The following is a 23,034-nucleotide window of genomic DNA, read 5'->3' as shown; positions in this document are numbered from 1 at the left end:
AACATACAAACAAACTGAGAACAAAATGAATAAAAAAAGTGCCACTTTAATAGTACACATTAATTCCTCATGAGTTCGGTTTACATGATTTCAACTAACCCATTCTATACTGACTTCTGAAATGCCCACAGACCTAATATGCAGGCCATCAGGTTCCTGTATGGAACGGGGTAAAGTTGGACAATTACAGGATTCTAAAACAACACAGAACTCCCCGAGTATCGAGCGATGCTTTCAAACTTTCATGTGAGAAAATAAGCGTCATAGTGGCAAGTATCCTGGATCAAATGTCATGTGAAAAGAGTACTATCAAAAATACCAAGCAAAAAACAGTTTATCTTCATGGTGCCTATACAAACTCCACTGGATAGTTGATGATTCACAAAGTTTGAAGCAGTGAGAATGGTGGCATAAAGTCCGCTCCTTTTGGTCTTCCTTGGGCAAAACCTTTTCTCCTCGCTTATGAGGAAAGAGCTACATCTCTACCCCACATTGACAATTACAATAGCCACAGTCATACCGGAAAAAGATTGTGAAGTTCAAAATCATGATCTTCAAGATCTCAAGTTTTGCCAGTGTGAACGTAAACCTCCCACAAAACTTCTGGTGAAACTTCTCGCGAAACTTCCCACTCAAACTAAGGATATTTCCCATACACCCATTAATCTCCTTGATCTTTGGGCAGTGTGAATGCTAGCCACTGAAACTTTGCAAAGTTTGTCACGTCAGCAGTCCACCATCTGTTTCTAGGCAGTGCCTCTGAAGTGCGCTGTCATTGTGATGTATGTTTGTGCACTGTTATGTCACAATCACCAGCTGTGAGATGGCACAATCTTTCTTCATTCTCGCACACCCACAACGCGACCCAAACTTTGAGACCTAGAAGATTGGCTACCAGTATGGACTGACAAGCAACTTTATTGCAACTGACTGACAGATTGCCCCTCTTCATCGTTAACACATGAGATTATCAAACAAAATAAGCTCCCTTCTGCTATGCTACTTACCAAGGCTGCTTTCTCCAGGTGGGGAAATGTCAGACTTAGCAGAGCTGTATCCCGATGACATGCCACCATAGCTTGAGCCGAGGCCTCTGTAAGTATCTCTCCCATCAGAGTTCTTGTAGCTATCACCGCTTCCAACCAAGGCACTCCTGTCTCTGCTCTGTGAGGACCCCCACTGGTTGGCAGCATCCCCTTCCTTCCTATAGCCGCTACCCATGACCTCCTTGGCTCTGGAGAAGGTATCACCAGACGGGCTTCTGCTGCTACTCTCACGCCCACTGCTGCTCTCCGAGGCAGCAGCTGTCAACAAAAAGGGAAGAAAAAGGGCGGGCTTGATTAACAACAGGTGGTTACAAGCGCAGAAATCCTGAAGTGAATGTGCAGCCCAAATTATAAAAGGACTGGATGGCAATATAATTGAGAAACTGATTAAAACATTAAAAGGAGTACTTTTTCAAACCAAGTACATAAAGAACGACAATCATCATATCTGTAGCCTCTTACCAAATGGTTCAGGAGTTTTAAAACCGGAACTTCATTGTACCATAAAGAATGTAATATGAAGGCACAACAAGCTTTATGATCTGGAGTGGAAATGAATACCAGTATGCAAACAACAGCCCCGTTCTAGGATGTGCTGCTCGGATATTTGATGTCCTATGTACTACTAGGACATATGAAATTATATGTACTATTAGGATATATGACATTATTTCCTACTAGGATATGATTTCATACATGCCAATTAGAAATATGACATTAAACAGACATTTCTCCTGTCCAAGCTTGCCTCTCACTTACGCAGAAATGTTTTGACTGGTACATAGTACGTAACATTACATACATAAACAGAATTCTATTCTAGTATAAATATTACTACAAGTGGCTCCCTTTATAACTAAGTCCTCAAGTTTTCTTTCATTATATCAAAAATTTCATCACACTAGTACAGTGATATAAATATGGACATATCAATGATAATTTGAGGACCTGAATTTTTACTTTGTTTTCAAAAAAATTTCATTATAACTGCATTCTTTATAACACAAATGCACTGTATATATTATCGACATCATGAGAAATAATGTCCTACTACCACGAAAACACTTTTCCAAATTTTCTAAACTTTAAAAATCCACTTCTACTACACTATTGGCTGTTTTTTTGTTTTTTTTTCATCAAGCTGAGGGATTGATTTCAAAGACATAAAGACGTGACTGCAGAGTGACAACCTTTTGCTGAACTCCACATCTTCATCATCTGGTACCACTTGTACCTCCACATGTACATTTGACGATAGTACTCCTTCATCTTGCTCTCTGGGAAGTCTGCAAAGTCAAACAGAAACATGCAAAATAGGATTTTCATCAAATGTGACACGCCCATCTTCATGGCAACTTATAATCAGGACTTGAGGAAGAAGGGTTGATTTCTAATATTCGCAAAGATTTCTCGCCAACACACTTGGCAAAGATAAGAATATTCTACCTGCCCTTATCAGTCACATTATTATGGCTGCAATTTCTTTTGCAAATGGTTATTTTTTCATACAAGGACAAGGGGACTAAGCCAGTACAACTACCATGAAACCTCTAAGGAATAAAATGCTTGCTCAGTAGAGATTATCCATACAGTTTGAACATAATATCATTTGAGAAAGCAATGCTAAAATATAAGAGGAAACACAAGCAGCAATTTTGCCATGTATGCATTTGTAACAACCAATGCTACATTTCTAAGCACATGTAGGGCCTATGGATATATAATACATGACAGACATGCCTGATCACATGGGACAAATTTTTGACCATCCCCTTTAAGTTTCTGTCTTCGCCCTGCAACACTGCTAGCATTCATGGAGCTTGTGGGCTTGCAGTGGATATGGTAGAAAAGCAAGCAACAAGACTACTTCCACCACTGATATAATGTAGTCATCAGATGTAATACTATTTTCTTTAACTCTGTTTACCACATTGCTTTACAACTTAAACAGAATCACAATTGTGCACATAATGGGGGAAACAACAGAATGTGGAAAGTTTATAATTTCAACCAAAATCTGGAGTGTTTGAGCAATCTACATATCACTTCTAGATCACAGCCAGGGAACGATGGAAAGACTGCCTTACATCAGGATGTCAATATTTACCTGGTAACTCCTTTGACCCTCGTCCCTCCTGGCCAAAGTCTTCCCCACGGCGGCTTGACCCTGGCATGTCCATCCCAAAGAATTCTGCCTCCCTAGATCCGGCCTTTCCCCTATCACCACCACTACCACCACCACCACTACCACCACCAGGCATGGGGAAGTCACGATCCATACTTGAGAAGCCTCGGCTGCCAGGACCTGGCCCAAACTTGTCGGGGCCATCAAAGTTTGAAGGGAATCCACTGAAATCCATGGGACCGTCACCAAACTGGCGGCGCATCATCTCCTCCGATGGCATGTTGTCAAACATGCCCTCTGTGTAGACAGCAGAAAAATACAAGGATTACACTCTCAGCAAAGTTTGAGTGACAAAATGACGTAATAAAGGTCCTCTCTGGTTTGATTTACAGGTGCAGTAAACTGTATTAACTTGACACACATAGCAAGATTCGAGAGATTGACTACAGTGTATATGTACATTGTAAACAAACTGGCAACTGGTCAAAAGCTTACATATGTGGGTGTACCTTTGCCACATGATTTTTCAAACTCTCTCTAGCCACGAAGTGTAGCTCAGTACATAATGTTCATTTTAAATCCGCTCATGATACACTTTGTAGAACTACATGTAACTTGATTAGATTTAGAAAGTTCAGAACATTTCTAAATTTGATTACTTAGTACAGTAGGACCTCGATTATCTGCAATTGTTTATCTGAATTCTTTGTTATCCTCCGGTCGACTGGTTGAAATTTTTTTTGTTTTCATGTACTTTCAGTGCCAAATCTCACTTAAAAACAACACATGTTCTACCATAACCGTACAAATACATGACGGGACATATTGGATCATTCCAGCAGACTGTAAGTTTTAAAGGGGAACTCCTGTCCAAATAAAGTTAGTCTGGTAAGAAAGAGTAAAATTTTGTGAGTTCAACGGTATACTTTTGATCAAAATCGGGTGAAAAAAAGGAAGTTATGACATTTTGAAGTTTCACTCATTTTTTAGGAAACAGTTCTTGAACGGTCAATATGAATATGCAAATGTCAAAGTGAGCATGTAATCCCCTCACAATTTGCCATGTATAGTTTGTACATAAAATTTTAAAATCTCCAGTTTTTCGTTCAAAAGCAATTATGCCGGAGGCTCAAATCCTGATATCTAACTGATCACTATTCTGAAATTGTTCAACCAGGAATAACATTGTGCTTTGGACTTCTTTGACAGAAACATTGTATTTTCATCATTTTTTTGTACACGATCAAAGGAAAAATGTGCGGTTATGACATGGTCAGCTCACTCATTTGTATATTTATATACACTGTACAAGAACTGTTTTGCAAAAATTAGCAACACTTCAAAATTTCATAACTTCCTTATTTTTCATCCGATTTCAGTCAAATTTATACCATTGAACTTGTAAGATTTTCCTTTTTTTTTTTTTTTTTTTTCTTAAATCAGACTAACTTATTTTTGGACTGGATTTTTCCCCTTTAAGTGAGTTCATGAGAGTGAGTTCAATGACTGGTGCTGAGCTTGTCACTGGCACTGAGTGCACAGCACTGGTACAGTAAGTACAGTGCAGTGGCAGTATTTGACGATTCGCTACATCAATCTCACTGTCAGTCAGTATCAATTGAACAGTCTATCTATCAATCTATGAAGGGACATGAAGGGATATTGTACTAACATTTTATTTCATTTCCACATCAAATGAAGTATGAAACATCACACTGCCATGCCCATAATCATTATGATAGTAAATTGGTAATAACATGCGTATAGCCCTAGCATGATATGCTAGAAAGTGCTGTATTTGAGCATATCTCTCTTATCCTGCCAAATTGATTATCCGGAGGTCCGCCGGTCCTGAAGTGGCAGGATAATTAAAGGGATCACAGTTTTGGTTGATACCTAATTTCAGGTTTCTACCATTTTTTGGCGAGATAATGAGAAACCTCTTATGAAATATGAAAGAGCATCTAATTCTATGAGGAATTCAATGATTATTTGATGAAAATTGGCTTTGAAATGGCTGAGATATCCAAAAAAGAGCGATTCTAATAAAGTGTGGGACCCACACTTATTATGATTGCTTTGTTTTACTTTGTTTTTGGATGTTTCAGTCATTCCAAACCCGATTTTCATCAAATAAACTCTGAATTCCTCTTAAAAATGGTATGCTCTGTACTATATCATAAGTGTTTTCTTGGTATCTCGCAAAAAGTTAAAAGCCCAATTCTCATCTCCACCAATACTGTCCTATCCCTTTGAGGTCCTATTGTACGTGTGCTCAGTGTTCAAATTCCTACCATCAAATTTGTCCATTCCAAAGTTTTGGAATCCACCTGGATCTCGGCCTCCAGGTTCCATTGACATTCTAGGTCCTGGTCCATGAGGTCCGAATCCTCCAGATCCTGGTCCCTGAGGTCCTGGGCCCTGTGGTCCCGGGCCTTGAGGTCCTGGTCCAAAGGGTCCTGGCCCTTGGGGTCCCATTCCACGGGAACCAGGCCCTTGAGGTCCTGGTCCTTGATGTCTCATACCTTGTGGACCTGGTCCTTGTGGTCCCATTCCACGAAGACCAGGCCCATCAGGTCCTGGTCCATATGGTCCAGGGCCCATGGGGCCCCTTGGACCCCCTGGCCCATCCATTGGCCCTCTAGGCCCCATGAAATCTCCTGGTCCCATGGGTCCACCACATCCAGGTCCAGGTCCTGGGGGACCTCTTGGGCCCATTGGTCCCCTGGGCCCCATGAAGTCATTAGGTCTCCCCATTGGTCCCATGTCACCACCAAAGTGGCCCCTCGGACCACCCATGAAGTTTCCTGGACCTCCTCTGCCTTCTTTCTCCATCCAGTTGCCTCCACCTCCTCCTCTGCCTCTCTTGCCTCCCCCCATGCCACTCCAGTCACCCTTCCTCTTGTCTCCTCGGCCTGCTTGCTTTTCTCTTTCTGACTGGCCCGTCCTCTGAGATGGTTTGCTGATCTTGTCACGATCCACTGCCCGCTTGACCTCACACTTCTTTCCCCAAATGTAATGGTACTTTGTCTCTGGATGAAGAAAAATGAGCAATATCTTCTCATAGTTTATGTGTACAAATAACCATGCACAATGGATCATGCACACCCGAAGACAAAACATTACATGACTGACAAAGATTCCACCAACAGCTACGGAAAATTTAATCAATATTTTGAGTAAGTGAAATGATAAAAGTCAACAGTTTTGGCAAGTAGACGACCAGCCATGATACACACAAAACTAGTCAGCCATATATCAATTGAAGCAGAAGATGTTACTTGGTATTCTACTGCACACTTGGAGCAGAGTTTCTCTTATTTTTAAGCTTGAAACGAACTACCAAAAAAGAGGATATTTTCGCGCTCAGTCGGGTAAGAAGGGTTTCGCATGTTTTTAATTCCGCGGAATGAAGGCATCATCTACTGGAACATATGGCAAGCAAAAATATTTGCATGCTTTTTATTTTCGTGCTAGTTTCTGGTTGCACGAAATGCATGAAAATTTCACGCCGCGAAAATTTTCACTTTAACAGTATATCACAACTGCAAAGCTTTGTCCTATACAAAGGCCACAAATGGCATCTTTGACTCACAAAGGCAGTCATGGCTACAGGTCCACTCACATAATATATGCATAAGATATTTACATGATAATATGCTTACAAACTGGTTGTTACTGGCCACAAAACAACAGTAGCAGTTAATAAGTGACCAGTAACCTAATGAAAGTGTGCTTCATGAGCACATGATTTTGTTGACCAATGCACACATTTATAGTGTAAGTGGCAAGGCAAAGAAGCAAGAGATTCCACGCACACTTTACTTACCACAAACTCTAGCTACCACTTCTGTCGAGAAGAATGTGACAAAACCAAATCCTCTGGGCTTTTGGGACTTCTCGCTCAGGGGAATGATGACCTCTCCGACCTCTCCAAACTGTTCAAAGAAATTCCTTAATATCTTTTCTGTGGTCACATCCGGAATCCCTCCAACAAAGATCCGCAAGGTATCTTCATCTGCCTCAGGAAGATTTGTGCTTTTGCTCTCTCTGGGTGGCTAACCAGTTACAAATGAATGATGGAAGATAAATTACTTTACATTACATAGAAGTGCAAAGTATCTGTAATCGCTCATATTATTGTACAGCCAATTTGAAATATTGTCATTCAGGACAGTATAAATCCAAATTTCATTAGAGATGAAAATCATTTTCAGAATACCATGGGCTACATGTTACACCTATCACTGACAGGTAAATATTCAGGATCAAGTTCATCTCCAAAGTTTGCTTTCATCTGTTAATCTGCCTTCAAGGTGTAATCTTCCCATCCGAAAATCAACATTCCAATGCTACACCACAAGTGGAGATATCATGTTGTTGTCTATTTTCTTAATACAACTACAAGTTATGCACTTGTCAATGTAATGACTCACCTCACTACCCCAGGACATGGGTGCGTCATTTCCTCGTTTGGTCCGTCAAATTTGTGACCCAGGTGTTCGTCATTTTACCAGCTTTGTCCGTCAAATTTTTGACCGAGGGGTGCGTCAAAACCCCATCATTGTCGGTCACATTTTTGACCGAGGGGTGCGTCATGGTACGTCACTTGGCTATGGAAAATAACATGCATTATTCTGAACCGAGGGGTGCGTCACTTACTATGGAAAACTGCACGCATTTTTGCACGCTACTAGTACCGTATACACGTACCGCGAGTGAAATTACAGTGAGCGTTTTCCCGCGGCAAGTGAAAATCAAAGTCGGGAAGCGTTTTGGAATAAGAGGGGAAAATGCTTGCCAGAATCTGGCAAGCAAATAATTTAAAAGCCACCCTTTCTCCTCACATTTTCTAAATTATGTTCTGTGGTGACAAAGGCGAATTTTTGACAGTAAAAGAAGCGGCAGCAGACGAAACTGCCTGCCGCATGCCATTTTCTGCTCGCGGGATTAGCCCGACGAGACGCGCGACGCTGTTAGTATGTAGTGCGAATCTCTACGTACAGCGACAACTGGGCTGTGTGTACTCGCGGGAATGCCGTGGCGTGGTGTGTACCTGCGCTGCAGTATGCATCCACCAGACTAGCAATAGCCGCGAACACATAGCGCATCTGCAGACATGTGATTGTCATGTACAATGTATGGATTGCATGCACAGAATACACACTATAAATGTACGGAATACTTAGTATCGTAGCATGCAGCAGCGTGATGTACGGTGAATGACGGTACGGTGCTTACAGGGCCAGGGTAAGGGAAACTTGCCGAAACTTTTACAAATTATGTTCACGAACCAAAAGAAAATGAAATTGCTTGAATAAAACGTATGCAAAAATCGTTTCAGTATTTTCGGGGGTGCGTCAAATGTACCGAGGATGTCCGTCAAAAAAGTGACCGAGGTGTGCGTCACTTTCAACGTGTTGTCCGTCAAAAAAGTGACTGTGGTGTTCGTCACTTGCAGCGTTTTGTCCGTCAAAAAAGTGACTGTGGTGTCCGTCAAAAACCCAGTGTTGTCAGTCAAAAAATGACCATGATGCACCCATGTCCGGGGGTAGTGGGGTGCGTCATTACATTGACAAGTGCATTATTATCACCATATCAAATAGGTCAATTTTACTTCCACTCCAGTCCAGAGATATACAAAGATGAAGAATTAAAGGTCCAGTTTACTTTTGGGAGCAGTGATTTCAAAAATGTTCAAGATATCACATTTGATGCATATGTGTAGGTCTGTTGTATCACAAAACATCCTACCATATAAAATTTTTGCAATAAAGCCTCAAATATGAGGAGATATCAGCATTTTTCTCAATAAACCATAACTGTATACGGTTTAGTCTGGAAGCATTCTTATTATAACTATTGTTCACATTTTGTGTATTTAACAATATTTAACATCGATTATATGGATTCAAATTTTTACAGTGGTTGTTTCTATCCCTAACTCACATTTTAGAACTGTTTTAAAGCACTAGTGTTGGGTTTTGTTTCATCTGCAAATGGTAAATTTTGCCTTTAACTACTCAAAGATTACCATCTGCAGAGCAGACCAGCACCTGCATATGCAGAATGATTATGCACTTTGACATCTAGTGTTACATTGCTGAGCTGTCAATAAAACCATACCAGAAAACAAGTCACTATTTCGATTTAACAAATTCTTTTAAAACAATTGAATCCTGAACACCACCCCTCCCCCTGTGCCTGAAAAAAAAAAAAAAATAAATGGGCATTAAATTAGGACACCATACCTTTTTCCTCTCGATCCTTTTTAACTCGACATACTTCCCCTCAACCATGAAGCGCATGTCTGGTGCATCAGCCAACACACCCTCCATCATAGCCGACTTCTGGAAGGTGACAAAGCCAAACCCACGTGGTTTGTAGTTAGGACCACGAATGACGCACACGTCCACAAGAATGCCATACTTCATGAAGGCCTCATACAGATGCTTTTCAGTTGTTGTTGACTTGAGGCCTCCGAGAAACAGCTTCCTATCTTCTTCCGGCTCGTTGATTTCTTTGTGGACTTCCTCAAGGTCCTAGATAGATACATGCACATTTGTACCAAATAAAGGCCAGCATCAATACTCCACATTAGCTCCTTCTAGGAAATCAAATCAGGACTATGAACCTCCCACTGATATGTTATGAGATCCTGAGAAATAGTATTAAACAGTTAAAAAGTTAACAATGTAATAACTTACAATGTAACTTGACACACAAAGTGTTAAAATTATGTGAATTTTTAATATGGCAAGATGAGGTGACTTTTCTTTTTTTTTTTTCCTCTGCTCTTGGACAGAATTTTCATACGTCAAAATTCAACACAACATCTAAATTTTCATAAAGTGTACAACGGGTCAGTCACAGAAATGTGTGTGGTCTCTATACCTTCAGATTGCCAAAACATCTGAAAAAGGAAAAAAAAAGAAAAGAAAACTAGAAATCATACCTGTTGAATGTTCTGACCCGAATTTACATTTTGAAAATGTTTCTAAATACTTTTTAAGTAAATTTTATCTTGCTGAACTTAGAATGTCTGCTCACATATGAAAAGGATGCCATTAAATACTTAAAGGAGAAGTCTGGACGATTTTGAATAAATTTCACCATATTCTACATAAATCAAGGACCATAATGACTAAGTTTCATTGAAAAATATCCTCCCAACTCGTCGCAATTGATTTTTTAGCATCACTAATTTTGAATCATAACTGTTCAATTTCTGTACGTCGGCGAGAAAGATCACGTGACGGCGTGACGTATTAGCATCACATTACTTTTTGTTTGGAGCGTCAGCTGGCTCGGGGAGCCCTGCTTGAGCAACGGCGATACGGGCCGAGCAAGCGGTAGCGTTCTGCGTGGTTCCGGCCACGCAGCAGATGCACACGGCATGATCTATTGCTTCACTTCGAAAATGCCGATGTGTTTGGGTGTTCTAATAAACCGGGCGATGGCCAGAAGAAGAGTTTTTTTGCCATTCCGAACCCAGAAAATGAGCGGGAAAGGTGCGCAAGATGGCTCTCCAATATTTTAATTGACAAGTTTGTACTACTCGATGCAGCTCCAGCCTCGTCATACTCCCCATCGGCTGCGTATCTGCAACCAGCAGCCCCATACGCATAGCGTAATGGGGCTGCGCACTGTAGCATTCAGGATCATGATAAGGTAGTATCGCGGATAAATATCAACTTAAAATCGAATAATTTCTTCAACTTGAAGACTTACCAGTGAAGCTGAAGTATTGACAACAGGTTTCGGGCAACGCTTGGTTCTGCCAATAGTCCCTTTCTGTTCGAATTAATGACTTAATGTGACTCGGTTGAGAGGAGCCTGGGAGAGCTACACTGAATTGACGGCCAGCGCATAACCGGTCGTCAATGGATTTGATTGTGCGCGTGTGATGTGTGCGCAATCTCTTTGTGTGTGCGCCTGTGCTGGCCGTCAATAATTCAGTGTAGCTCTCCAAGGTTCCTCTCGACCGAGTCACATTAAGTCATCAATTTGAACAGAAAGGGACTATTGGCAGAAACAAACGTTACCCAAAGCCTGTTGTCAATACTTTAACTTTACTGTTAAGTCTTCAAATTGAAGAAATATTTCGATTTTAAGTTGATATTTATCCGCGATGCTACCTTATCATGATCCTGAATGCTACAGTACGCAGTCCCATTACGCTATGTGTACGGGGCTGCTGGTCGCAGTTACCGGCGGCGGTACTATGATGAAGCTGGCGCGTTTCTTCCGCGTTTCTTCCGCGGTTCAAGTTATACTGTCGTAATTTACCACCGTCAGACATACTCAACAGTCTCTGACAACAGGAGAGGCAATAATTCTGAAAATGACAGACTGATTTCAGATTGTTCACACTCAGAAGTCGAAAAAAACGATCGCGGATTGGGATAGCATTTGGCAGCAGCAGACGTAAATGTATGCCTGATCACTCTGATGACAACAATAGCCAATGAATTGTAAATGATGGGGTGGACACTAATAAGTACGGCAGTATTACAATACATATAATATTTCAATGAAATGAAAATGTTATAACATTGCAACTATTTTACATTAATCTTTGACGGATTTTATATAGATATATATCGAAGATCATTTGAATAAAGGAATACAGCATTTGGCAACAGCACTCCTAAAACAGTGTAATGACTCCTGTGGTAGCGCCAACTAGGCAGACCTCAACAGGCATGCATCCTGTACCGCGCTGCAGTCAACAGTGCAATGGGAGATCGATGCGTAGCTGGGCTGCGCTCGCGGTGCTCTGCTGAGGAAAGTGAGTCTGTGACGTCACGCGCAATGCATACTGGGACAGATAGTACGAAGGGCTGCTCGCGACGGATTCGAACATGAAGAATTACTTTACTTTAAAAAAAAATCATAGTAAATGTATCTGATGGTCTTTTCTCGTTGGGAAAAAGGTAATAGGTTCATGAAATATTGTTCTTTACACGGGAAACGGCTGATAATTGTCCGGACTTCCCCTTTAAGTATAGCACCATCTTTTCCCAATGTTTTTGCAGTGCTGCGACATTTCGAATCACTGCCGGTTACCAAGTGAGCATATACAATATTTAAATCTTCGTTTTCGGTATGTTGTGAATTCTGTATAACTTTACATGCAAATGCAATATCGATAACAAAACAAGAAAGCTAAATAGATCAAGTTTAAGACTACAAATTGTATATAAATTAGTCTGAGTAGCAAATATGGTGTACTAAATTTAAAATCATGTTGTTGTTTGGGAATTAGGTGAATGCGTCGCCTCCAATATAGGTACATTGTACAGCCCTGTCGCGACACTTGTGTTGTGTAAATATTCATGTACAGCGACAGGGCTGTGTATACAAACTAGTTAGACTAGACCTACGCTTTTGCATGCAGTCAAATTTTGGCATGGAGGTCAAAAATTTAGAATACGGTAGGCCTACACTAGGCCTATACTAACTACACGCAGCCGCTGTCGCGAAGCGACGCGGCTGCACCTCTATTCCTTCGCAGACGTCATTTTTCAGTGTGGTTGTGCGACTCCTTCATGAATATCTTTATTAATTGTGGAAAACTAAAATACAAGGAATTATCGTAATCTATGATAATCATTCAATAATCGGTATGCGATTTTTTGTTTAATTACGTCAAAAACTCACCGAAATCTGTGGCTGAAATCAGGTCTGTAAACGTCCTTAGTGCTTCACTCCTCATCTGCGTGTTATTTGAATGGCATTCACTCTCGTATACTACAACGTACAACGTAGGTAGTCGGAGAGCTAGAGGGCGCCTCTCCGATTACCTACGTTGTACGTTGTAGTATACGAGAGTGAATGTCATTCAAATAACACGCAGATGAGGAGTGAAGCAATAAGGACGTTTACAGACCTGATTTCAGCCACAGATTTCGGTGAGTTCTTGACGTAATTAAACAAAAAATGGCATACCGATTATTGAATGATTATCATAGATTACGATAATTCCTTGTATTTTAGTTTTCCACGATTAATAAAGATATTCATGAACATGATGAAGGAGTCGCACAACCACACTGAAAAATGACAACGTCTGCGAAGGAGGTGCAGCTGCTGTCGCTACAGCGGCTGCGTGTAGCTTGTAGGCATGGCATGTTACATTGCCATACTGTAGCTGTACAATTTCTACAACAAAGTGGGCCAGGCCACGACCACGACGGCTGGCCCCGATCTGGATGGAGCTGGAGTCAGTGGCAGTGCACAGCTCACAGTCAGCTGACGGTGGACGGAGATTCTGATGTCGATGATTTAGATGGGGTCGGGCTAACTCGGCCCACGGGACATCTCGTCCCACCCGTCGAGGGTGGGCCGAGTTGTCCCACCCGTTGGTATCGATAGTGATCGTGAGCGCTCGTCTGTCTTTGAGTTTATTTCGTCTTTATGACGTCTTTTCTAACCGTAATTTTCATGGAATTGTGCTCAGTGGTTTCTGTAAAGAATATTTGCCAACTTTGGGGGGATACAACGACGTAAAAATGAAATTTCAGACGTTTTTATCGCGGTTCGCGATTCCCATAGGTTCACGTTCATTTCGCGCGGTGGGCTAACTCGGCCCAGCTAAGTTTTAGCTGTTGTTTTGTCAGTAAATCTCTGTAAAAATATCAATTTTATCATGTATGAAGGTGTATTCAGGGTTCCTTCAACTAATTTCATCTTCGAGGGAATTTAATTTTGCACATGTTTGGTGAAATGTGGGATTATTTGTTCGCATGATTTCATCTTTGCCGTATCCGCACCGCACCGGTCTCGCCACCAGCAGCTCGCTCACGCATCACTGTGGCAGAGCTGAGTAGCGCCATGCCCATGCCCACTCTCGGCGAGGCACGGGGCGGCGCGGGGCACCCGCGCGAACGGCACAGAGGGAGCAGCCAGCCACTCCGTACCCGTATCCCCAGTAGACAAGAAATCAAATTATGTAGCAGATCATTCGATGTGAACTACATGAAGGTCATTATATGCATTTGATTTTAACTGTTAAATGTTTTGTTGTTGCTGTTGTTGTTGCTGATTTTATGTATAGATCTGCGTTCTACTCAAAAGTTATTTCTGTCCAATTTATGTTACCTTTTTTCTTAATAAAAACAAACAAGCAAAAGTCAAGGGGTGAGTCTGTTTATGGGCATTACCGTGGAAATTAATAAATTGTTTGATATCCAGTGGTCAGTTACTTGACCTGTAGATATGGATGGTTTGGTTGAATGGTTGATATCATGAAACCGGTAATGAAATGTAGTGCTAGCTAGATTGGCCTTGTTTATGATTGTAGGGCCTACCTTTTGTGTGTACTTTCAAAAATAAAAAGGAATTGTTTTTGTTTTGATGACATTGCCATTTTTGCCATGGGTTATACCCTAATTCAAGAGAAAAATCCTCTCCCACCTGTACCTGCACGATAATGGCCAACCATCAAGTTCTTTTTCTTTTTTGTAATTTCCTTTTTATATATGTACTGTATATACAGTGTAAATCTCTCTCTCTCTCCCTCTACTGTATCTATGTTATGTATACTGTGATGATCTATTGAACCAAACTTGGACTTAAACATATCTTAATCTTTTCCATGCCTTATCCCTATTATATGTGTTAATCTTTTACATTTTTATTTATTTGTACAAAACAAGGCTGATTATAAAATTCTCAAATCCTTGCTTGTCCTGCACTCATACTGTTGAATTTATGCACATTTTTTTTTTTTTTTTTTTTAAACAAGCAGCAAAGATGAATAGCTTCTCAAATGGTCTTCCTTCTCAAGCACGGTACTCAAAGTGTTACATAATTTGCAGTCATGCAGGGTCACAAAAGAAACATTACAACATGCACTGCCTATAGGCATCGATCCGTAAGGTCACGCATATAAGCTCTCATCTTCCTTCACAAAAGAATCTGTTGTTTTGTGGCCATTGCATCCTTTCGACTGTTGCCCTGCCTGCCCTTGATTACAATGTACCGGTACTGCTCTTTCCAAGACTGCAAGATCACAGCAAGTGTTGAATAATATTAATGTGAGCATGTAAAGTATGTTTTGTTTTGTTTTGTTTTGTCATTTTAACATCTATTACTTTATTATTTCCTCTCTATTTTTTTTTCTTGAATAACAGAACATTCTCATTTGACTTGAAATAATACTTTCATTTTTAATTATCACATTACCAAGTATCATCTGTGTACAAAGCTTTCTTTCCACAACTGCATTGTAAAGTTCTGTATTTTTTAATGATTCTTCGTCTGGCTCTATAGATCGCCTACTGCCAATATTTCCGCTTCCTTTCCCCGTCTCTCTTTCACTCTTCCATCAACCCATTCTTTTCTTATGCGTGATCAATGTGTTTGTCAAGTGTCAAATGAGATTTGATTTGAAACACTGCATACTTCAGGGAATAATTTTCCTGGTATCGCATCGCAATTTGCTATGCATTTTTACACCACTGCTACACAAACTAATTTTTGTATAGCAGTTTTCTTCCATAGAAGTGTACAGGATACCATTAGAAATATTGTTCATCAGCTGAAATTGCTAATCAAATTTGAGTTGGAAAATTATTCCCTGTACTTCATGTGAATTGCACACCAGTATTTTTTTTCCGAATTCATATTTACATAGAACAACTAGTGTGTGCATATCTACACTGATGTTCAATGTAGACAAATTTGATATCTTTAATAAAAACGAAAGTCTCAAGTAGCGCTGTACTATGGATTAAAAAACATATGTGACAAAAACATCATTTTTTTTTTTGAGTCATCACACTTCATCATCAGTGAATAGTGTGCATTCATAAAATGTGAATTCAATTCCACCACATTTTATAGTGTGTTATAACGGTAATACAACATTTGTTCCTGTGACCTTGTAACAATTGCTCTGGTGTATCATTTTCTCCAAGGACTTGGGATCAAGGTTAGGATTGTGATAGGAGTAGGGTTAGAGTAATGCTCCTTCGTAGAATTTTTGTTTGGTTTAGCATGCAGAATTTCAAGTGAACAATTGTTGCAGGAGCAAATGTCATGGAACCATTACGACACTGACTTCAGTCCTACTTCAGTTAAGAGGTCTACTTCAGTCGATAGTTTGCTTTCTTCTAGATTTTCACCTCTTGACCTACCTGTAAAACATACATGTAGTTTACCAGATAGTTGCCAATTGATGAACTCTGCCCCAGGTGAGGTGCATCGCAGGAAATGAGATTATTGTACATATGTCAATCCAGATACACTTCATGAAATGTTGCATTATTGTAACACTCATTTCGGTGTCCAACATTATGCTCAGTCACTCCGCAAAACTAGACAATGTCCTCTCAAAACTGAATATTCACTATAGCTGTAGGGGCTGAAGAAAGCAGTCTGTTCTCGGTCAGTTCCTGTGGTAGACTCTTTCTTAATTCTACCCACTTACTTTTTCCAGGGTAGTTAATTTACATATTAAAATCATAAGATAGACAAATCAACCAAAAACGAAAGGAGGAAAGTAGTTTCACCCGAGGACCGAAGGAACCGATGGAAAATAAAGGTAGGGCCTACAGGTGATCACAAGGTGAAGTTGAACATGAATGGAAACAGATCAAAAGAGTTTGAGGACGTACGTGTGGAGGTGAGTGGAGAGAATTAGGTTGTGTGGAAAACTAAATGTGGATAATTCATTAGGGGTATGTCTGAAAAGTAAACTACAAATATGGAAAGCTACACAAAAAACAACAACAAACCAAACCTACACAAAAAATTAATTTCTGGTCACATTAATGCTCTGACATCATTGCTAGGTGTTTTGTTGATCTTTTTTGTATTTATTGGTTTTCCACTGATTGCAATACAGTATAAGACAAATAACCATAAATCAAAATGATTACAAATAGTCAAAATAAGAATTACAGTAAAGATTAAAAAAAAGAGCAGCTTACAAGATTGAGGCATGGCCATGGAGACTTTGCAAAACATATAAGGGACTGAAAGGATATCCAAAGCACACCAGAGACAGCCCCACAAACCAACAGGAACTTACTCCATAGCTACACAGTGTAGAAGCCAGATCCCATTTATTATGAAGTTGGAGGTACCGGGTATACATCAGTGTTTTGTTGATTTTTGCTCTATGAATTTGCACATGGATAGCTATGTAAACATTAGTCCTACATGCTTCAAGTCATAAACATAATTTACATAAACTTAACATATCTAAATTAACTAATAGGACCAATATCCAACATGTCAGAAGGATGCATATCACCTTCCATGTACCCGAAACAATTTACGCAAAAAACAAAACAACAAAACAAAACAAAAAATCCATTGTGTATTATGTTCACCATGGGCCTAGTTATTGGAATGAACTTCCCAACATCCTGCACCGCACCACCTTCTTTCAAACATACTCTTACAGTCTTAGGCTGCGTTCACATAGGAGTATACTATTCGGGTATACGGTGCTCGTTTTCGAGGGCACACAAATATAGCTTGAATCGAACGACAGGATTTCCCAACACCGGTTCACATAAGAGGGCACTATTCGAAAATGCCGAATAGCATAGAATAGTATAGTGGGAATCGTGCTTGTTCGATTTTCGAACAGCATATGGGCAATTCCGCGGTTAGTAACGTTACATTTGAACAAATTTAGATATTTGTTTTTACCACTAAATTACCATTTATTCACTTCAAGTCAAAATTAGGTCAGAAACATGTTCATCCTTCCCAGGTTTATGATAGAGAAAAGAATGAACACAATCCAAGAAATATTAGAATTGCTATAGCAACTTAAAGGGCTGGTTAGTAACGTTACGAAAAAAGGACATGACAAAAAAATCAATGTCTTGTAACAAAAAGTGTGCAAAAATTCAAGTTACTTCAAACAAAGTGTTGCATTAATTTCAATTATTCCATCATGACAAATGTTCATGCAAATTTTTTTAGCAGTTCGACCAATAATTTTTTAGCTAGACCCTCAAAAGCATGGTTAGTAACGTTACGGTTAGTAACGTTACATTTGTCCGGAGTAATTCCGCAGGTCATTTCACCCTTTTGTAATTGACAAAATGTCACATGACTTCTGGAGTATTTAAATGTATTCATCTTTTACCCTTTAGCAAAACTTTGAGGAAAAAATTTCAAAGGAACCCACTGTAATTTGCATTTAAGCGAATTTCAGCGTCCCCAGTCCCACATGTACATTTTAAATGATGGTTTTAGATCTCACAAAATCAATGAATACGAAAAATAAAATCTACTGAATTTGAAAGACCCTAATGATTGGTGAACATCCATGGCATTAGTTGATACCTAGATTAAAGGGTAAGATAAAGAGGCACATTTCTTTTATCCATGTCATGTCCACCTAACTGCGGAATTGCCCATATACCATTTCTCGTTTATGAAATGATGACGATTTTGGTCTCAATTTGCCCTTTAGCAAAAATAAGCATGTAGACTGACATTCTGATGCAGTTTAGAAATTTTTAATAAGATTGCTGGGATGGTTGTGTACAAGGAAGAAATCCGGATGGTGCAGGTGATGGTGTACTGGGTCGACTTGACGGCGCATAGCGAATAGCGAATACCGTATACCGAATACTTCTATGTGAACGCAGCCTAAGGCTGCGTTCACATAGAAGTATCGCTATTCGCTATTCGGGCACCGAGTACACCATCACCCGCACCGTCAACTCACCATCCCATGCAGTGAGGATTTCTTCCTCCTACATCCCAGCAAATCTTATTAACAATTTCTAAACTGCATCAGAATGTCAGTCTACATGCTTATTTTTGCTAAAGGGCAAAATCCAGACCAAAAGTGTCATTATTTCATAAACGAGAGACGGTATACGCTGCAAGAAAATCGAACAAGCTCGATTCCCACTTTGCTATACTTTTCGCAGCTATTCGGTACTTTCGAATAGTGCCCTCCTATTTGAACCGGTGTGAGGAAATCCTATCGTTCGATTCAAGCTATTCGCGTGCCCTCGAAAAACGAGCCCGAATACCCGAATAGTATACTTCTATGTGAACGCAGCCTTAAAGCAACAACTTATTAGCAGCTATGGCACGCAAGTGCATACCGGGTACCTGGTAATAAACTTGTTGCTTTTTTTCCTTGTCTATTCTTCTACTCTGGAGGGATCCTAACCAGGAATGCAGGTATTGATCAGCCTGCCTGTTACATTCCACAAGTCCTTCATTATTGTACCTGATTTCAGAATTCTTGTACGTGGCAGCTTGCCGGTTACCATGGTCACACAGTCTGGTTCTCAGTAGGAGCCCTATTGGAATGTGACTCCTGATGAGCTTATTCTCCATGTATAAGTTGCAGCTGAACAAACTTGCTGGTATGTATAGGCCCCATCATATTTCTAGTACCATAGCCCAATTCTAAACTCCCCTTTGACTTCATGCCGAGACAGACTACTGTACATTTTTTATATGAAAATACATGTAAATTGAAATTGAAATTGAGAGTAACAGGAATGAAAAGAGACCAACTACAATGTAAAAAACCAACTCACTATGACTACAAATGAAAATAAACTGGACGAAGGTGTCAACAAGCTGAGGTGAGAACTTATTTCTTCTTTTTCTATGTCACTGTCGAACATCCCAATGTAGTGGCCGACTGGACAAGGGAAGTTAAGTTCGGACTACCGAACTTAATATGGAATGTTAAACAAAAGAGTAGGTGTGGTGTGAAAGGGATGAACACATGAATGGGAAAGGAATGAGGGCGATAAAAAGAAACAGCATACAGGTCAATGAGAATGTGTGTCAACCTATGAACCTATACAATTACAAACTGAACAAAATATAATGATCTGAGATTGAAAAGAATGAAATAGCCAAGAAGCTCAACAAATTCAAGTTTGCTGTCTTACCGTGGGCCTACATAATAGCAGGCCATCATAATACAATTTTAGGCGCAGGTAAGAAAAAATGTGAAATATTAGCAAATGTTACGCTTTGTCGAAAGTTATAGGTGTTACAAAAAAAAATCCCACTTTTGATCTTTAATGCAATGTAGTTCCAAAACTAGTACTACATTACAATCTCAGAGCTTACCTGGTCATATTTTCCCCTACCAGGCCCTACTACTAATTGCAGTATCCATCCTGCACAAGTCTGCATGCAATTCAATACCACAGAGTTTACTGGTCTATCCTGCCAGAGAAGTAATACCTGGTACTTGGGCGTAAAAGAAAGAAAGAACATACATGTACTAATGTAAAATTAATTTCAGGGCCAATAGTATTCATTGTTAGTAGCAAGGTGCAGTCTATATGACAATTCAATGATAAAGTGATAACTTAGGTTGCTACATAGATGTACTTCGATCACAATGTAATTTACTATTGCTTTATCTGCTGCTTTCGTTACAAGGTTATATATTCCATTCATTTCAGTACTGGTATAACAGTATTTCTTCAAATTCATGAAATTCTTCCATCGAGATGTTTTTTAATGCAAGTGATTGACAAATTGCCCTACATCGATGTAATAATTATCTCAATAAATCATCATATTTACATAAACATTTATATCGATGTACGTGTAGGGCAATTTGTCAATCATTAGCAGTAACAACAGTATTTCTGTTTTTATAGTACATTGAATAAATATCACTTTGAAAACAGACTTCACCATAGTACTAGTAAATCATTTCAGACACAAAAAAGTAACATTTTCACATATTAAAACTCGTATTATTTCACAAATGCTACATATTCGTAAATTAAGGAGCAGTGTCCCAACATAGCGAATAGTGCCATCCGAGTCACGTGATAATTGCCAATAATACAGCATGCATCCAAATCGATATTTTATGTGTGTGTTGTGTGTGTGTGTTTTTTTTTTTTTTTTTTTTATTCAGTATCAATCATTAATAATAATAATAACGCTGATGCTGGGGGATAGACAGAAAAACAGCAAAATGACAACTGCAAACTGCATGAGGTTGGAATACATATTATTGAGTCATCCTGGAAAAAAAAAATATCAGAAAAAAATAAAAGACCAAAAAAAAAAAAAAATCAGAAAAAAAAAAAGAGTCAAGCAACCCCATATATGCCCAGCCTTTAGCAGAAACCCTTGCCCTTTCACCTTGGCATTGGCTGGCGGTAGCACACCAGCTCAGCCCAATTCACGCGACGTTGCAGCAAAACACAGTTGAGTTGAAACAAGTTGCTCCCTCTCTAGCTCTCAGCTCAAAGTTCAAGACAGTGGATAGGAAAATGCCAACTGACTACTGCATAGAATTTAGTACTCACGCGAGAAAATTGGGAAGTGCAGCAAATGACGCCTTTTTCTCCAATTTCAACCACCGCCCGTATCCGTAGCGACGTTTACGGTGTGGCTGGCTGCTCCCTCTGTGCCGTTCGCGCGGCTGGCGGGTGCCCAGCCCCGCGCCGCGCTGCTCAGCTCTGCTACAGTGCTGCGTGAGCGAGCTGCTGGTGGCGAGACCGGTGCGGTGCGGATACGGCAAAGATGAAATCATGCGAACAAATATCCAACATTTCACCAAACATGTGCAAAATTAAATTCCCTCGAAGATGAAATTAGTTGAAGGAACCCTGAATACACCTTCATACATGATAAAATTGACATTTTTACGGAGATTTACTGACAAAACAACAGCTAAAACTTAGCTGGGCCGAGTTAGCCCACCGCGCGAAATGAACGTGAACCTATGGGGATCGCGAACCGCGATAAAAACGTCTGAAATTTCATTTTTACGTCGTTGTATCCCCCAAAAGTTGGCAAATATTCTTTACAGAAACCACTGAGCACAATTCCATAAAAGTTACGGTTAAAAAAGACGTCACAAAGACAAAATAACCTCAAACACAGACAAGCGCTCACGATCACTATCGATACCAACGGGTGGGACAACTCGGCCCACCCTCGACGGGTGGGACGAGTTGTCCCGTGGGCCGAGTTAGCCCGGATCCATTTAGATCTAGACATCTAACTTATTCTAAGGTAACGTTAACATGATTGATAAATTTACAAATTTACAGAATTAGCAGAATGCGTCGAGTTCTTAACATATTTTCTAAGTCTTCTGGTATCGATCTAACATACATGAAAAGAACCATAGATATGAAAGTCTTGTCAGCTGCTTACCAATCCACCGTATTGAGACTGAGGCTGAGCCATGTTTCACCGATTGTATGCTAACTATTGTCAGACAGTTGCTGTGCCTGTGGATAAGAGCGTGGCGTTGCGTTGCGGGTGCAGTGCTTGCAGCATGCAGCTAGCACTCGGCAGTGTCTTTGCTTTGAGCAGGTCGACCAAGCAAATATGAAGCGTTTCAAAACAGCAATACAGCACCACAGTAGAATTTAGGTCCTTGCCAGCTCGATTCTTTCTTGCGCACTGCAAGTGGCCCCAAGTGGCATATCGTGTGCCACTATTGAGTCCCAGTTTTGGTATCAGCGATCACTACTTCTCCGCTTTATTTCGTTCAGCGTTTCAGTCAGTTTCACCCGGTACCACTCATTTGCATTGCATTGTCCACTAGCGGGCCACAAGTGCGTGCTGTGTGAGGGGCTAGACAATTCGACCTAAAAAAAACTTGACCCTAAAAATTCCGACCCAAGCCCTGCACAACTAAACTTGACTCCACTCAAGTTGCCCTATGTTGTTGCTGTTATTGTTGTTGCTGTTGCTGCTGCTGCTGTTGTTGTTGCTGCTGCTGCTGCTGCTGCTATTGCTGTTGCTGTTGTTGATGTTAATGATAATTCATAATTAATATTGATGGGTTGTTGTTGTTGTTGTTGTTGTTGTTGTTGTTGTATGCCGGAGGACAACTCGAACCAAACTATTTGTCACCACTTTGTTTGTTTG

The 23,034-nt window shown here is 40.2% G+C and overlaps 1 protein-coding gene across 4 annotated transcripts in view; it reads right to left on the bottom strand.

Annotated features, from left to right (window-relative positions):
• Nucleotides 1-22,668, bottom strand: part of LOC140238105 (uncharacterized) — a 29,613-nt gene extending 6,945 nt beyond the window's left edge. For all 4 annotated transcript variants that reach the window (XM_072318037.1, XM_072318039.1, XM_072318036.1 and 1 more), the window contains exons 1-7: nt 22,312-22,668; nt 9,423-9,713; nt 7,001-7,229; nt 5,466-6,203; nt 3,154-3,468; nt 2,237-2,332; nt 1,008-1,304 (exon numbers count right to left, since the gene is read on the bottom strand). In XM_072318037.1, the coding sequence (XP_072174138.1) occupies nt 1,008-1,304; nt 2,237-2,332; nt 3,154-3,468; nt 5,466-6,203; nt 7,001-7,229; nt 9,423-9,713; nt 22,312-22,344 (1,999 nt within the window). In that variant the 5' untranslated portion in view covers nt 22,345-22,668. The remainder of the gene's footprint in view (nt 1-1,007; nt 1,305-2,236; nt 2,333-3,153; nt 3,469-5,465; nt 6,204-7,000; nt 7,230-9,422; nt 9,714-22,311) is intronic.
• Nucleotides 22,669-23,034: the final 366 nt, after the last annotated feature.

Source organism: Diadema setosum, chromosome 14 (genome assembly GCF_964275005.1).
Source record: "Diadema setosum chromosome 14, eeDiaSeto1, whole genome shotgun sequence".
Lineage (NCBI taxonomy): Eukaryota > Metazoa > Echinodermata > Echinoidea > Diadematoida > Diadematidae > Diadema > Diadema setosum.
This window is presented reverse-complemented; position numbering and strand designations above follow the sequence as displayed.